The sequence below is a fragment of the Trachypithecus francoisi genome, unplaced genomic scaffold, assembly GCF_009764315.1.
Source record: "Trachypithecus francoisi isolate TF-2019V2 unplaced genomic scaffold, Tfra_2.0 Lachesis_group15, whole genome shotgun sequence".
Classification (NCBI taxonomy): Eukaryota; Metazoa; Chordata; class Mammalia; order Primates; family Cercopithecidae; genus Trachypithecus; species Trachypithecus francoisi.
The window spans coordinates 44,370,609-44,389,559 of NW_022681460.1; the positions used below are offsets into that span (position 1 = coordinate 44,370,609).

General features: G+C 35.6%; 1 protein-coding gene across 2 annotated transcripts in view; it reads right to left on the reverse strand.

The window, feature by feature from the left end:
* ASCC3 (activating signal cointegrator 1 complex subunit 3) overlaps nucleotides 1-18,951 on the reverse strand; it is a 392,749-nt gene that overhangs the window by 220,121 nt on the left and 153,677 nt on the right. For both annotated transcript variants that reach the window (XM_033234693.1, XM_033234694.1), the window contains one exon: nucleotides 3,111-3,275. In XM_033234693.1, the coding sequence (XP_033090584.1) occupies nucleotides 3,111-3,275 (165 nt within the window). The remainder of the gene's footprint in view (nucleotides 1-3,110; nucleotides 3,276-18,951) is intronic.

The following is an 18,951-nucleotide window of genomic DNA, read 5'->3' on the forward strand; positions in this document are numbered from 1 at the left end:
TTGCCTATCTTTTCATGTATATGCACCCAATTCTACACTAGCCTAAATTCTAAGTGTAAGCAAGAACTTTGTTTTGTTTATCACTATATCTATAGCATTTAGAACTATGTAGCTGGTACATGTGTAGGTGCTTAATAAATGTTCATTAACTGAATGAATGAATAAAAACATAAATATACTGCATGTTTTTCTTACACAAATGGGATTGTGCTATACATACAGAACAGCTTGCTTTTTCAGTGAATAATGTAACATCTTCTAAGCCCAGTTCACATAAATAAATGTGGAATGTATAGATTGTTATGGTAGAGCTCCTGAATATAAATAAGAGCACAGAGTTCATTCTCACTTTTTAAAAGGCTGCAAAGCAGCATTTTATTGCATAAATATACTATAATTCATTAAACAATTTCTTCTATTGTTGAATATTCAAGGTATTACTAAAATATTTTGTATTAAAAAAAGAGCTTCAATGAATACTGGTGTTACTATATCTTTATAAATTTGTGCTATTATTTCCACAGTTAGATACAGAAGTGAAAACACAGCATTGATTTTGCTGGATGCTTTCAAATTCCATTCTGTTCTTATTTTTGTTAATGTGATAGAACAGAAATGTCTCATACTGATTCATATTCTTTTTAAGCATCTTTTAAATATTTCTCAGTAATTTTTTCTACTATAAAATGCTCCTTCCAATTAAGATTTTTCTTATTAATTTATAGAAACCTATTAAATATAAATGATATTAAAAAGTTGTTTTCTGTGTTGAAAATAATTTGTTATTTGGTCTCACATTTAAAATTTTAGGGGTGTGTTTTACTGATCAGAATTTTAAAATAGCTATGCATTCAAATGTGACACAGGTTTCCTTCACAACTTCTTGAGTTTTGCATATTGCATAGAACTCCCTCAACAAGATTAAAAAAAAAAAAAAAAAAACTCTCCTATGTTTTCTTCATTGAACTGAGAGCTTTGTTTGAAACAAATCACTAATCCATCTAGAATTTTATGGTGAATGTATAAAATAAAAAACAAACACTTTCAAACTTTTAAAAAATACATTATGTCACTTATTGTACCTACTTCTTTACATTTCCACACTTGAATCTGAATCAGAGGTATTTAGAATAAAATATAAAGAATTGATATCTAATTAGATATTGGGATGGAAGAAAGTATTAAGGAAGAGGGAAAATCTGACTATGACTCCTAGGGTTTTGGCTTCGGAATCAAGTAGATTATGATACCATATCTAGGTATATAGGGAAGACGACAAGAGTTCTGACATGTTTATGGGCAAAAGATGTCTATGGGATATCAAAGTCAAAATATACAACTGGGTTATACACACACATACACACACACACACATGCATACACATCATACACATATTATATGTACATAATTTAGGTAAGATAGGCAGAGAAGTGGTTTTCCCTAGAGTAAATATTTAGAATAAAGAGAGAAGATAGCAAGTGACAGAGTCTTAGAGAACATAAACAATAAACATTTCCAGATTGAGAACAGGGAAGAAGCAAGGAAGGCTGAGAAACAGTAGCTACAAAAACAAACAAACAAACCAAAAAAACACAAGTGAAAGTAACTAGGACAGGGTGGCATCACAGAGTCAAAGGGCAGAGTTTCAAGAATGAGGAAACAATGAGTAGTACTAAGCATCAAAAACGAGTAGAATCAAAAGTTAAAAAAAAAACAGGTTTGAGAACTATCTTTCGCTAACTGGTGATCTTGGTAAAAACATTTTATTACCTATGTTTGAGCAATGACCACACTGCAGTGGTTTAGTCAAAAGGGAAAGTGAATCGAGATTAATATTTCCAGACACTAGGTGGTGGTGAGGGATAGGTTTAAGGAAATTTTTTAGTAAAGACAGAAAGGACTCTGCAATCCTTTTACGCCAAAAAGACAGTGCCCACTGAGAAAGAACTTAAAAGACACAGGAGAAAAAGGGGTAACTTATAGAGTGAAAGAAATGGGGTCCAAGGCAAGGGGGGAAAGGACCTCTGAGAAATAAGGGGTGGTATGAAGGGTATGCTTGTGGTGGAAAGCGCTGGGCATTTTCCTGTTTACGGAGAGGAGGAAAAAGGAATGGAAATTGAGAGAGTTCAAGCACGAGGGACTCTATTTCCCTTTCAGTACAAAATACTGTTGTATAAGAATAAGGCATGACAGGGTGATGAAGAGTGAAAAAGGGAACTGGTGAAGCTTGAAAAGGGTCACATTAGGGACACAGAAAAAAAGCTGCTTAGAAGTTACAAGGTAATCCCAAGGATCCATGTGAATGTAGTCTAGGAATGTCTACTCTAAATCACAGTCTATGAAGGTATACTGATGCCAGTCAGCATCTCTGGCAATCTTTGCCACTAGTAATCAGCAATCTGGCTGGAAGTACAGACATGGCTCAACTGATTCACTGTTGTAATTTGGTCAGGTGCTCAGGGGATAAGTTAAAGTTAATAAGAAGATAAGTAATTAGTCATGGAGTCTCAGCTATTTCGGAAGAAAATAAAGGCAAGAGAATATGAATATGAGACAATAAATGAGGAGTCAAGAAACTAGAGTTCTTGATTAGGTCAAAATTAAGTGTTCATCTATTTTCTATATATGTACAATCTACAAGAAAACATCAGTTAAAAACTCACGAATATTATAAGATATCCTGTCTTTTCATTTAATGAAAAGAATGGTTGACAGAAAATATCTTAAGACTCTTGGCATTAGGAATTTACCAATTTTGGTTTGGACTATTTATGAAAAGCCAATGAGGTCCACGGACAACAGGTACATTCCCCCTTTTAAAAATATGAAGATTATGTCAATAGTAGGTTTAGCTTTGTAGCACAGGTCTATAATGAAAGTTTCCTTACATTTGTTCTGGTTAATTAAAGAGACTGCAATAAAATACAATTTGGAAGAAAAAAAGATAGGGGACTTTTATTATGAAAATAAAATAGCTAAAGTTTTCTCCATACTAGAATTATGTTAATTCCCGTGAACAATGCATATTAATATTTCCTTAGAATGCTACATTTTAAGTTGAAAAACATATTTATCCCTTCAAAATAAGCTTATAATTAACTTCCTCTTACCTGCCGTAAAGTACGGGCAACTATGCTTTCTAATACTGGTCCTCTATCTTCATGCAGCAAATGAACTTCATCAAGAATAAGGAGCTTTACAATCTGGGAAAGAGCTACATCTCCAACACTCTTTCTTGTCACTACATCCCATTTTTCCGGTGTGGTCACAAGCATCTATAAGATACGACAAATTTTAAAAGAGGAAAAGTTACATAGGTTATTTAAAATTGAACTGTGGCATTCAGAAAGAAATATTTTGGCCACCTCTATATAAATCAAATAAAAAGTGTTTAGAATAGCTTAGAATTATATCTAATTTACTATAGACAACAGTCATTTCAAGAAGAACTCTCTTTAAGCTGTGATATTAGGCAGTTTAAGCTCACTGAAGGTAATCTGCCAGTGAATTGTAGGGCAAAATGTACAAAATACACACTTTTTTAAAAAAAAGTATCTTACAATGTAAAAAAAACAAAACAGTACACATTTTTTTTTTAAGTAGCATATACTGATAATGATCTTTATTTGAAAAGGGACTAAAAAATGATGAAAGCATTAAAAGGAAAGAAAGAAAAATCAACAATTCACTCTACTGATAATCTAACTTTGGATAATGACAGATTAAAAATAACCCGAGATAGAGTATCATAAATATCCCCAGAGATCACTTACTAACAGTGCTTTTCATTGAAAAACATGCCCATGTATTGTAAAACAAAAAGACACCATAATTCTCCTAAACTTTAAATTAATGGCACATTAAAATATAAAATAAAACTAGCTAGTTATTAGTAAATATTAGGAGAGGTACAAAGTAGATTATTAAATTATAAGAATGTGTAATTTAACAATTACACAGCTATCTACCTCACCACCAACTTAGAATAGTATGCCAACCCCTTCTTATTAATTTGCAGAGAAAAAATGTGGTAACAAATTATAAAATCAAAATTTTCAGATATCAGAAAGCATCCCTAATTTGAAAATCCCAAACCCAAATGCTCCATGAATATTTTCTTGGAGTATGATGTCAGCACTCAGAAAGTTCTAGATCTTTAAGCATTTTGGATTTCAGATTTTCAAATGAGAGATGCTCAACCTGTACCACCAAATCTTAAAAATCCTTTCTAGTATTTTGTTTTCTATGCTTTAATTTCAGCACAGTAAGAAGTGGCTTCATTTATAATACTATTTTACTACTTCAGTTCCCTGAACTAAAATGACTAGAAAATAAAGTGTCATATTTGCTTAACGAATTGGAACTCATGCAAGACATTTCCATCTGCTCTTGCATTAGGGCCTGGGTTAACTGTCAATATTTTTACTGTCAACTTAAATTTCTCTCAGTACATGTACTTAATCCCTCAAGACTTTAAAAATCAGTATTCTAAACTGTTCCAACTTTAGACTGTCCACTGGGAAAATGGCATAGTTGAGATGTTTATAAACCATCATTATGCCAAACATTTGGTGTATTTAATTTTTAAATGCTCATTAATTTCACAGCAAAACCAAAGGACCTAAGACTTGCCAGAACCAATTCATCTTAAACATTATTATTAAAAACTTTCCTTACAGCTGTATATAGTAAAGTTAGACTATTTCATTTTCTACAATTGTTTAATGACTACTCCATTATTGTTTATCCTAGGTAAAGTGTATTCCTCCTTGAGGAGGGGAAAAGAGAAAAACACAGTAAAAATTTTAATCTGAACTTTTAATGATTAGTTGCATAATCTACTAATTGAATACTATAGCAAGCCCTATATCAAACACACCAGAGGGTAGTGCTTCACTGAATGAAGAACATCACGCCCAAATCCACGTATTCATAGACTTGTCCCAAATGGAATTTTTTGAATTTTGAACTAAAGAATTATGAGAGAGATCATCAAACCTCTCGTGAAATAATGCCTCCAAGAGAAATGAGTTTGTGCATTTTACATTTGGTTCTTTTTCCCCCCAAAAATTACTAGATTGAATTAATCTAATGCTCCTTAAGAAACAGAAAATGCAAAGATTCAATAGGTTGAAGGAACTTTTACTGTGTCAGCCAGGCAGCAATTACAGGCAGATGACCAGCTCCAGTGTTAGACCCTAGAGCTATGGAGCTATGGATCTGAACTTTCTGTTCTGGGTTTCTAACAACAACAACAACAACAACAACAACAAAAAGGGTTTAAATATATTTTATTCATATTTTTACTCTATAAGTAGTTATTAGAGGCAAAGATTAAAAATGATTAATGCTATTAACGTGGCTTCACAAAGAACTGAGCCAGAATGAAGAGAAAGAAATCAAAATAGTGGTTTGGAGCGGGAGGGGGAAACAGACAGAAAAGTGGCAGTAGGGATCATTCCAAGGAGAAAAAATTTTTCTATACCTTCTTAAGAGTGTGGTTTACACATTTGCCAAAACACAGTGTATCTCTTCTATTTGACTGTAAGTCAAAGAAAGTCTAAAAATAAATTTTTCTTCCCTAAAGATAAACATCTGCAAACAAAACATTATTCTCTATGTGTCAAAAGTAACAATCAAATTGTCTAACTAGACATAACAAATGCAATATGTGAGCCTGGGAACAAACATTAAGCTGCACATATAAATGTTACTGTAGTATGCTATCGTGCTAAACATTCAGTAAACACAGGAGCCAAAAAATTAATTGAAAATAATGAATATATATTTTTTCATATTTAATAAAAAACACAAGAAAGAAGGGGGGAATGATAGAGTGAGAGACAGACAGACAGTCAGACAGAAGTGACATCACTATACAACTAGCATAAAAGTTTTAGAATGAATAATGGAAATACCAGAGGATATGTTTACAGAGGATGTGGAGCAACTAGAACTCTCCTAAACTGATGGTGGAATATAAACTTACACAACCACTTTGAAAAACTGCTTGGTAACATCTAGTAAAGCTGAAATATGCATGCGTTGTGACCCAGAAATTCCATTTCCTAATATATACCCAACAGAAACACATATATATGTGCACCCAAAGACATGTATATGAATTTTTATTGCCACATATATTATAAATACTATATTATAAATATTCCAAAATCAAAAACAAACCAAATGTCTATCAACAATAACATGGATAAATAATAAGTAATGTATTTATACAGTGGAATAAAATACATACTGAACAATAAAAATAAGTAAACTACTAAACTACATGCAACAGCATGGAAAAAAAATTCATATTAAGTATAATCACTTTTTACCTTCTCCTTTCCCACTCTCTCCTTTGCCAAGAAGTCTCTTCCCCAAAACGAAAGCATCCATAGCCGGGGATGGCCTATGATAAATCTCATATTCCATGTTTATGGGGCATATGTTAGCACTTAGGGAAGAAAGCACATTTGGTGATAGCATGAATACTTCAGAAATAGTCATGCCAATTCAACCTCATTTTCACTTCGGATAAAGTCAACAAGAAGGTAGTGAAGAGAAAGCACCAGACACACTATATACACAGTTTTCTGTATATACTGAAACTTTTGACAAAGCTTGCCCATGATATCTTTATGACTAAGACAAATCAGGGAAGGCCAATAATACAACTATGGGTTTCTGAACAATCTCACTGAAAGATTGGTACTTGAACAAGAGCAAAAAGTAAATCAAAACCAAAATAGTCATTATTTTAGAATGAAGGAGCTAGTGTGAGGGGGTAAATAAGAGAGGAAGAGGACTAGAGAAATTAAGAGGAAGAGAAAGAGATAAGGAGGGAGAGAGAATGTGCGTGTAAACAGAGAAAGAAGGCAGAGAGAATGTGTTTGTGAACAGAGAAGACATTTCATGGAAACGTTTCAACTTCTTGAACAAACTTCTAGAAGAATATCTTGAACAAAGATCTGACAAAGCAAATGTGTACTGGAAGCTATGCTTCAATTTTTCTTCAGTGAAGAAAAACTAGCTAGGCAATGATGCACCTAATCCTTAAAACCTCCCAATTTTAATTGTTTTATTATACATAAAATGGAGTCCTAAGGTTTTTTATTATTATTATTATTATTGAGAATACATATCTGGCTTAAGACACAAAAATGTTTGTGATGCATAAAAGTAGTCTGCTGTATGTTTAACTCATCTTGTTATAGCTAATGTGAAGTTATGCAAGTCATACTGATATCATATTGAATTTTAAATAATTTATCATTTTGACTATTGGAACAGTTTGTTTCTTTGAAGCACATGGCTAAAAAGTAGATTTAAAATTGTGAATCAAAAGGAATACACAAATTTTAAAGATAAGAGTATACTTTCTTGTCTTTATAACATTTAAAATTGATTTTGAAATTTTTAGTACGTAGACTGTAGAAAACTGGGAACAAACTGTATGATTACATATGTGACTTTTTAAAAACCAGAATGATAAAATATCAAAACATAGCCACTAAAATCCAACAGTATATTATATATCATCAAATCGCAGAAGCCATTGATTCCAGCTATACCATATTTTATTGTCACTAAGAAGGTGAAAAAATATCACTGGGCTGTGTGCAGTGGCTCACACCTGTAATCCCAGCACTTTGGGAGGCCAAAGTGGGAAGATGACTTGAGGCTAGGAGTTTGACACCAGCCTGTGCAGTATAGTGAGATCTCGCCTCTAGAAAAATAAAAAAATAAAAATTAACTGGATGCGGTCGCACACGCCTGTAGTCCTACAAGGGGTGGAAGTGGGAGGATTGCTTGAGCCCAGGAGTTCCGGGCTGCGCTGAGCTGTGATCATGCCACTGCACTCCAGCCTGCGAGACAGGGCAAGACTCCATCTCTGAAAACAAAACAAAACAAAACAAGACAAAACAAATGCCACTACCAAGTATACTTTCAAAATGTATCTTATAATTGATAAAATATGGTACATTTAGTTGAAAAATGTTAGGAATCTGTTAACTAAACTAAAGAGCAACCTTCAAGAATGCTTGCCTAGTACATCTTCTGTGGTGAAAATAGCCTGGAATTGCTACAAATCACATTCTAACACAATAGGTGTAGACCAGGCAACAGCTTGCAAGATTTAAGAAATACTGTCTTCCTCTCTAAAATACATAATCACATACTCAGTCAACCAGTAAGCTTATAAATTATATGAATGTTTTAATTTAAAGATTAAATCTAAAATGTCACATGGTTTACATTCCATAAACATACATATAATTAGTTATACTAACCTCTGATATACAAATGTCAGTTCTGATTGATGGCAACGGTCCCCATAATGGAATCTGACAGCTTGCAGATTATACCTGCCCCTTGGGACTCTACAACAAATCAGTTAGTTCCAACCACTTCCTCTTCAACATTTTTTATGTTCCCTGCTCTCCCATCAATTCACATGCACGAATGCACAGTCACACACATAAAGCATAGTCTCAAATATCGAGTTATATTTATGTCAAGGATGGTGGCTTTCAATTACAAAATAAAAATGTATTCAAATACAAAAGCATTCTCACAGCATACTGTCTGATGAAAAGTACAATATAATAAAGCTAAAGCACAAAGAGTGTCACCTGAAATGTATCTCGGTATTTTCATGTTAGGAAAAATAAATGATACTATTTTTAGCTAAAATTTCAAATTGACATTTACAAAAAAACAAAGTATAATTCAATAAGAAATTCTAAAGCTTCTGAAGGAACAGAGCAGGAAATGCTGAGAATCGGCGAGAGAAGTTCTCCTATTCAAAACTGAACATGTAAAAAAATTATTTCTAGACTATGTGTGTTTACATCTGAAATACAATTCTTTTTGCAGTTTATTCTCTTTGCAGTTCTTTTTGTTAAGACATTTTTCATCAAAGCCAGAATATACATACTGAAGTCTAGCCTCATTAGCATAAGCTTGTAAAAAAAAGGGACACAACACTTCGTTATCCTGAAACCTGAACTAGTTACATATAATTGAGAAAAATACAAAGTTGTTTATATTTCTGTTTAAATAAACCATAAAGCCCTTGTTCATCACTCTAACTGCTTATCTGTAATACTCCAGGATTTCACTCCATTAACATCTCGTAGAGCAGGCTACAACTTAGAATGCCTCTTCACGCTCATAAAGACAGTTTGTTATTCACATATGACTAATTTGTGGTAGCAAGCTGTCCTGCAGTGAAGCCTAATCGTTAACAATTGGGATACTCATAGAGAACAGGTTTCTTTCATTTATTGTAAAGTTGTGTTTTTCAAATCAGACTGGTTTGTGTGCTCTTTGAAAGCAAAACCAAGCCAAACCAAAACAAAACACAACTTTGAACGTTTGAGAGTCACTACCTCTTACCTGCCACATTTGTAAAGCCCAGTTTGAGGATCAATCTCCTACATAAAAATTAAAAAAAAAAAAAAAAAAAACACTTTAAAATGTCATACTGCAGGTTGGGTGTGGTGGCATACACCTGTAGTCCGAGCACTTTGGGAGGCTGAGGTAGGCAGATAACCGGAGGTCAGGAGTTCGAGAACAACCTGACCAACATGGCGAAACCCCGTCTCTACTAAAAATACAAAAATTAGCCAGGCATGGTGGTGGGTGCCTGTAATCCCAACTACTTGGGACGGGAAGGCAGGAGAATTGCTTGAACCTGGGAGGCAGAGATTGCAGTGAGTGGAGATCGCGCCACTGCACTCCAGCCTGGACCACAGAGTGAGACTCCATCTCAAAAAAAAAAAAAAGTCATATTGCAATACAACACTATTACACCTTAAATGTGATGAACTAAATAAATGTATTATGCAGTTCTCCACAAAAAAGACTCAAAATAATAAAAAAAATTATCTCTTCAAAGTAACTCCAGACAGTCAACATTAACGGATTACATTTATTCAAGAATAAGTAGTCAAAAGTTTGTTTGGGGTGTACTTTTGGGAAAGGAAGACAGAGGAAAGGGGAATCTAAAACCCTATCAACAAATTACAGTATGATAAAGGCTACTGAAAATGACCATAATTAAGAAATAGATGTTTTTGTAGTTCCCTATTGTTCACCCATTTCAATTATTTAAACCATTTCTCTTTTAATTGGAAAAAGTACATCTATGAATTTCACCACAATTTATGTTTATCCAAGAAGAGTTTCCTGATAGAAATTTGTGACTAACTCACTCATTCAATGTCCTTAGATGTGTGTCTATGGTTAGAATACAAAGATAACTAGAACTAGAAGTCATACTTTGAGAAAATACAGCAAAACAGAGGAGAAATGTGGTCCAAACTCTCTCTCACACAATGTTATGAAATGCAGTGGTCATCTATGTGGCACAGCTGTCCCAATTCGAGTAGCTGCCACTGCCACAACCTATACCTCAAGGTCCACATTACTGATACAGCACTAATATGAATGTAGTGTAGAGCCAAGTGAAATTATTCATTTTCTGTATTTTCCCCTTCATTTCCTTCCATTTCCTACAATCTAACTAACAACACTGGAAAACTAACTAACAACATTAGAAAAAAATCAAGGAACAATGATTTGCTATTGGTTTTGAAGTGGCTTAACAGAAGTTCATATACACTAAAAATAGGGTTTAGTAAAGTGATAAAGGAGAAAAGCAAATATGGCCAAAGTATACATAATATGTGATTATATATAAAGCCTTGCCCTAAGCTTTTGACATTATATTGAGAAAGAAAAACTGGCACATAGCTTCAAATAGAGGCAAAACAGAACTTCAATAAAAGTGTTATTCCGGCATCAAACTTTAAGAGCATTTCTTCTACAGAACACTATTCTGGAGACTGAATGACACAGCACGTTCACTCAGTACCACCTTGTTAGTGAAATTTGTTCCCCACTGTGGCACTATTGGGAGGTGAGGTCTGTTGGGTGGTGTTTGGGTCATGGGGTCAGATCCCTTATGAATAAATTAATGCCCTCCTTTGGGGGTGAGTGGATTTTCGCTCTATTAGTTCCCAGAAGGACTGGCAGTTAAAAAGAGTCTGGAACCTACCCACCAACCAACCTCTGCAGTGGCACTTATGTAAGGAAGAGATCCAGTTTCAATTTTCTGCATGTGGCTAGTGAGTTATCCCAGCACTATTTATTAAATGGGGAATCCTTTCCCCATTCCTTGCTTTTGTCTGGTTTTTGAAGATCAGTTGGTTGTAGGAACACAGTCTTATATCTAAGTTCTCTGTTCTGTTCCATTGTTCTATGTCTCTGTTCTTGTATCAGTACCATACTGTTTTGGTTGCTGTAGCTTTGCCATATAGTTTGAAGTCAGGTAGCATGATGCCTCCAGCTTTGTTCTTTTTGCTTTGGACTGTCGTGGCTATTTGGGCTTTTGTTCCATATGAATTTTAAAATAGCTTTTATTTCTAATTCTGTGAAGTATGTCAATGCTAGCAATTTTTGCACATTGATTTTTTATCCTGAGATATTGCTAAAGTTGCTTACCACTTTAAGAAGCTTTTAGAATGAGACAATGGGGTTTACTAGATAAAGGATCATGTCATGTGCAAACAAAGGTAATTTCACTCCCTCTCTTCCTATACGAATACCCTTTATTTCATTCTCTTGCCTGACTGCCCTGGTGAAAACTTCCAATATTATGCTGAATAGGAGAAGTGAGAGAGGGCATCCTTGTCTTGTGCTGGGTTTCAAGGGGAATGCTTCCAGCTTTTGCCAGTTCAGTATGATATCAGGCATGGGTTTGTCATATATGGCTCTTATTATTTTGAGGTACATTCCTTCAATACATAATTTATTGAGAGATTTTAATAGAAGCAATGTTGAATTTTATCAAAGGCTTTTCTGCATCTATTGAGATATTCATGTGGTTTTTGTCTTTAGATCGGTTTATACAATGAATCACATTTATTCACTTGCATATGTTGAACCAGCCTTGCATCCTGATATGAAGCCAACTTGATCATAATCGATAAGCTTTTTGTTGTGCTGCTGGGTATGGTTAGCCAATATTTTATTGAAGACTTTTGCATTGAAGTTCATCAAGGACATTGGCCTCATGTTTTGTTTTTTTTTTGTTGTTGGATTTTCCAGGTTTTGGCATCAGGATGATGCTGGCCTCACAGAATGAGTTAGGGAGGAGTCCCTCCTTTTCAATTTTTTGAAATAGTTTCAGTAGAAATGGTGTCAGCTCTTTGTAACTCTGGTAAAATTCAGCTGTGAATCCATCTGGTCCTGGGCTTTTTTTGGTTGGTAGGCTATGTATTACCACCTCTATTTCAGAACTCACTATTGGTCCATTCAGGGATTCAATTTCTTCCTGGTTCAGTTTTGGGAGGGTATATGTATCCAGGAACTTATCCGTTTCTTCTAGATTTTCTAGTTTACGTGCATAGAATACTAGTTTATAGTATTCTCTGGTGGTTGGTTGTATTTCTATGGGGTCGGTGGCGATATACCCCTTATCATTTGTTTGTGTTTGATTCTTCTCTCTTTCCTTCTTTATTAATCTAGCTAGTGATCTAATGTTTTTTTATTTAAAAAAACAGCTCCTGGGTTCATTGATTTTTTGAAGGGTTATTCATGTCTCTACATCCTTCAGTCAGCTCCGATCTTGGTTATCTCATTTTCTGCTAGCTTTGGGGCTTGTCTGCTCTTGGTTCTCTCATTCTTTCAGTTGACATGTTAGATTGTTAATCTGAGGTGTTTCTAACTTTCTGATGTGAGCATTTAGCACTACAAATTTCCCTCTTAATACCGCTTTCACTGTGTCCCAGAGATTCTGCTGTACTGTCTGTTTTCAAAATTTTGAAAGAACTTCTTGATTTCTGCCATAATTTCATTATTTAACTAAGATTCACTCAGGATCAGGTTGTTTAATTTCCATGTAGTTGTGTGATTTTGACTGAATTTCTTAATCTTGAGTCTAATTTGATTGCACTGTGGTCTGAAAGACTGTTGATTATTATTTCAGTTTTTACGCATTTTCTGAGGAGTGTTTTACTTCCGATTATGTGATCAATTTTAGAGTAAATGCCATGCAGCAATGAGAGAAATGTATATTCTGTTGATTTTTGGGTGGAGAGTTCTGTAGATATCTATCTGCTCCAATTGATCCAAACCTGGGTGCAGGTCATGAATATCTCTGTTAATTTTCAGTCTCAGTGACCTAAAATTGTCAGTGAGATTTTAAAGTCTCCTGCTATTACTGTGTGTGAATCTAAGTCTCTCTGTAGGTTTCTAACAACTTGCTTTATGAATCTGGGTGCTCCTGTATTGGACACATATATTTAGGTTAGTTAGCTCTTCTGGTTAAATTGCACCCTTTACCATTATGTAATACCCTTGTCTTTTTTTTATCTTTGTTGGTTTAAAATCTGCATTGTCAGAAACTAGGATAGCAACCCCTGCTTTTTTTCTGTGTTCCATTTGCTTGGTAAGTATTCCTCTTATACTGGACACATATATTTAGGTTATTCAGCTCTTCTGGTTAAATTGTACCCTTTACCATCATGTAACACCCTTGTCTTTTTTTAATCTTTGTTGGTTTAAAATCTGCATTGTCAGAAACTAGGGTGGCAACCCCTGCTTTTTTTCTGTGTTCCATTTGCTTGGTAAGTACTCCTTTATTTTGAGTTTATGTGTGTCTTTGCCTGTGATACGGGTCTCTTCAAAACAGCAGACTGATGGATCTTGGCTCTTTGTTCAGTTTGCCATTCTGTGTCTTTTAATTGGGGCTTTTAGCCCATTTACATGTAACATTAACACTGCTATACATTAATTTAACCTGTCATCATGATATTGGCTAGTTATATGGTTGCTTCACAGTGTCACTGCTCGGTTTAATTCAATTTGTTTTTGTAGGACTGGTAATAGTTTTTCCTTTCCAAATTTACTGCTTCCTTCAGAAGGCAGGCCTGGTAGTGATGCGGTCATTTGGATAAGAGGCACTGGCTTTTAGAGTTTTTGGCATTTTTGTGCTGCTTCTTTCTCATCTTTGTGGACTTATCTAGCTCCAATCTTTGAGGTTGTTGAGCTTTGATTGGGGTTTTTGTGGGGTCCTTTTGTCAATGTTGAGATTGCTGTTTTCTGTTTGTTTGTTTTTCTCTTAACAGTCAAGCCACTCTTCTGTAGGACTGCTGTGATTTGCTGGAGGTCTGCTCCAGATCCTAGTTGGCTCAGTTTTTCTCATACCTGGAGGTATCACCAGCAGTGACAACTATGAAACAGCAAAGATGACAGCCTGCTTCTTCCTTTAGAAGCTCCATCCCAGGGGGTACTGACCTGTTGTTGGCCTGAATGTGCCTGTAGGAGGTGGCTGAAGACCTCTGTTGGGAAGTCTCACCCAGTCAGGAGGAACAGAATCTGGCACTCATTCAGAGATGCATTCTGACTGCTTTTTGGTTTAGCAGGTGTGCTGCATTAGGGGGTACCCTTCCTCATTTGGACCGTTTGGACTCTCCAAAGGCACCAGGCTGGAAAGGCTGAATTGACTGAACCAAGAAATGGCAGCTGTCCCTAACTGCAGGAGCTCCATCCTAGGGAGAGATCAGAGCCCTGACTGTATAACACTGGCTGGAGTGGCTGAAGACCCTACAGGGAGGTACTGCCCAGTGAGGGTGAACGTATCCAAGTCCTGCTTAAAGAAGCAGTCTGGCCATGATCTGGCAAAGGAGCTGTGCTGCTTTGGAGGGGATCTTTCTTCATCTAGACCATTTGGGCTCTCCAAAGCCAGCAGGCTGGAGTGGCTGAGTTGGCCAAACTGCAGAGATGGCAGCCCCCATCCTCCCCACCCCAGAAACTCCATCCTGTTTCAGGCAGACTCGAGCCTGTTGCCATTGGCTGGCTGGAATTCCAAGTCAGTGGGTCTTATCTTGTCAGGTGTGGTGGAAGTGAGGCCTGCAGAACAATGATGCTTGGCTTCCTGGATTCAGCCCTCTATCTAGGGGAATGTACAGGTGGATCTCTCTCGCCTTGCCAGGGATCTTGAGGCCACAGTATGCAAAAGTCCTGGGTCTCTGTGTGTGCCTGAGTGGCTGCTCTGTCAAGACTCTACACAGCTCTGTGTATCAGACCCAAGGCTCTGGTAGAGTGGGTTCATGAGGAGATCTCCTGATCCACAGGTTGCAAAGATCTGTGGGAGAAGCGTGGTTTCCCAGGTGGGATCACACAATAACTCACTTCTTCCCTTGGCTGGGGGTGGGGAGTCCTTTGCCTCTGTGCCACTCTTGGGTGGGCCATCATCCCACCCTGCTTTTCTGCATTACCCATGGGTTGAGTTGTTTGCCTAATCAGTCACAATGTGAGAACCTGGATATTTCAGTGGAGGTGCTGTTACCACGTGCCCCTTTCATTCCTCTCCATGATTGGCACAGACTGCAGCTGCTTCTAATTGGCCCTCTTCGTTTTCAGCCACAAGCTGATTCTTGACTTACAGATTTTTATAATGCTCCTGTCTCGTGACTTCCCCATCCCTTTCAATCCTCAGTCTCCTCCCTCACCCCCTGGCCTCTCCTATCAAAACAGGCTACCTTTTACTCCTTTATCTTCCAAAAGGCAACAGCTGAGGTCTCCTGGTTTATGTCCTCCAAAGTAAGAAAGCAAAGTGGGTGGTCCTATTAACATGGTTTTAATTCTATATTTGTATAAATAGTAATGTATTAACATCCTTAAATCTATATTCTTAGAGCCATGTCTCATTTATCAATATACTATATCTGATATATTATGGTTTAATGAAAACATATTCAATATCTTTCAGTCATGCATTTATCAAATATTTATTATACAGCTACTAGTACAAATCCTACAGTTCCCTACAACATAAGATGAAAAGATAACAGCACCTACACATCATTGGATTATAATGAATATGAGGCACATTAATACTCACAAATCTTTAGAATAATGCCTGACAGATAGGGATCAATTGTTTTCTAACATCAGCATCATAAACCCTTTTTAAAATTGTATCCATACTTAAGTAGCTTATTAAACACTGACTGTTAAATGATTAACATACTGAACTTATATATGAAAAAGATACACAGTACTTTATCAAGCTACATAAAGGACTTTACCCTGAATGTTCTTACTTATCCTTAGCAGAAGCTCAAACCTTCAGCAAATCCAGAAGCTGAAACAAATCCTTTTATGCTGATAAAATCTACATTGTGTATCATTTTACTTACCCTTAGTTATTCCATATTTTATCAAGTAGCTTAAATTTATTTTATTTTATTTTTAGCTCTTTATACCAAATAGAGCACTGGGAAGTAGAAGGGAGGAGTGGGGGCAAAGATTACTGATTATTATAGGTAGTCTATAAAACTCAACTATATTTTCCAGAGCAAAGTACAATCAACATAGCAACAATAATTTCTGTGCCTAAATATGTAATATAAACAGCCAAGGTCTAGAAGTCAAACTGGTTTCTAATTTTCTATGAATGACTACAGGTAACTTGATAACAAAGGATAACATCAAAATTAACTTTTATAATGATAAATTATGAAACGACAAACTAATAAAAATACTATTTCCAGTTACTAATTTGAATGTGTTAAAATCCTGGAGTCGTACAGGGTCATTTTGCAAGCTTCATTGTTTTATTCAGGAGGCATGTCCAATTTTTAACTTACAGAGATTTTATTAGCTATTATATACTATTTGTTTTCTGGTATGCACTTTTAGCTAATCATATACACTCTTGATTTTTCCAATGGAAAAAACTTGGAAACGCTATAAACAAACTCCCAAGGAAGAGTTAAATAAATATCAAATATTCATATGTTGCAGACAGCACTCTGCAAGACCCTAGGAAGCTAGAAGCAGAGAATTCTCATTGTATGTTTGAGAATTGTGTCAAAATTGGTTCAAGAATCAGGAAAGCATGACGTCTATAAACATTCCCTTAAGCTAAAGCCAACAGACTGCAAGCTTAACTTCTATTAAAGGGGAGTGGAGTGACTTAGCAACAATTGGCTTTTTTTCTGAACTATTGCAGGACCTTTTGTTCACAAGCAACTGTGTGTCTCATAATGAAAGTAAATGTGGGCCGGGTGTGGTGGCTCACGCCTGTAATCCCAGCACTTTGGGAGGCTGAGACAGGTGGATCACAAGGTCAGGATTAGAGACCAGCCTGACCATGGTGAAAACCCATCTCTACTAAAAATACAAAAATTAGCTAGGCGTGGTGGTACGTGCCTGTAATTCCAGCTACTCAGGAGGCTGAGGCAGGAGAATCACTTGAACCTGGGATACAGAGGTTGCAGTGAGCCAAGATCGCATCATTGCACTCCAGCCTGGGTGACAGAGCGAGACTCCATCTCCAACAAGAAAAAAAAACTAGCCAGGCATGGTGGTGGGCGCCTGTAATCCCAGCTACTAGGGAGGCTGAGGCAGAGAATTGCTTGAACCCAGAAGGCGGAGGTTGCAGTGAGCCGAAATTGCATCACAGCACTCTACTCTGGGTGACAGAGTGAGGCTTGGTCTCAAAAAAAAAAAACAAAAAAACTCAACAACAACAACAAGAAAATGTGGATGCATGCACATACACTGCCTCTCCTCCTGTTCTGTATTGCCATCATGCTTTCTGTAAGCATATGTTTGCACTGTTGGAAGGGACTTTCTGTGATAATTGTAATGTTCTGTGTATCTGCATTATCCAAGTTGGTAGCCACTGGTAACTACTGAACAGCTGAAATCAGGCTAATTGCAAATTAGGAAAAGAATTTTTAATTTTATTTCATAATTTTAAATTTTAAATTTCAAATTTTAAATTTGTATTTAAATGAAATTATTTAGTCATTTATGGCTAGTGGCTACTATATTGAGCAGCACTGCTCTATTTCCTAGTTTAATAAATGAGGGATATGTGGCAGGTTTGTGTGTCTTGTCTTTTCCTATCTATCAGTAACCTTTTGGTCTTTTCCCATCAATCAGTAACCCACTTTGTCAATGTCATTAAATTCCTTTTAGATATGTATCTATTGACATAGATAGGTCATGGTATATTTTTAAATAATAAAAAAGCAGGATATAAAGCAGCTTATTTGTATAGCTTTATTAAAAGATAGCTAATACTTATTGAAAACTTATTGTGTGCCAAGAACTATTCCAAACACTTCACATGTATAAAATCAGTTAACTTTCAGGTAAAATCATCAATCCAACTTTTAACAGAACAATTTTTAAAATAAGGAAATTAAAACACATAGAATTTGAATAACCTGACCAAAGACCTAAGTGGCTGAGGTAGGGTTTCAATCCCAGTGATCTACTCCATAGACTATTTTGCTTACGCCGCACTGCCTCTAATTAAATACATTAATCTAATCTATCTTAGAACAAGTTAAATAGTATATGTACTTGTAATAACTTGTGACTAGATATGTTAGTTTTGTCTCTTAATTTTTCTGTTAAAAAGAATATGCATTGAAATGAGATGGAAAACAAAACGAAAAGTGTTTAAAAAATTAAATACTTTAGAAGGATCAATATCCTAAGGGTTGTGGGTAATTTTTTCCTACTTTCTAAAACTTCAGATTCCTTTCACTCACTTAAGGTTGTACTACCATTAATGCAATGTTTACTGGGAGTTCAGGTTTTGCAAATGAATTAATAATAGCTAGAAGCCTCACTATTTGCACTTTTATAACATTCTTTGCTGTACAGTTACAAGGTAAAATTAAATAGTAATAGGTGGAAAAAGTTATCAAAAATCAGTGAAAAACACATGGAATTCATATGGAAATGAGAAGACCTGAAAGAATCAAAACAACTTTGAAAAAGAACAAGTTGGAAGACTTAACCTGATTTCAAAACTTAACGTACAGTTATAACAATCATGAGTACGGTATTAGCATAAAGATAAATATATAAATTAATGCAAAGAAGTAGAATTCAGGAATAAATCCACACATATAC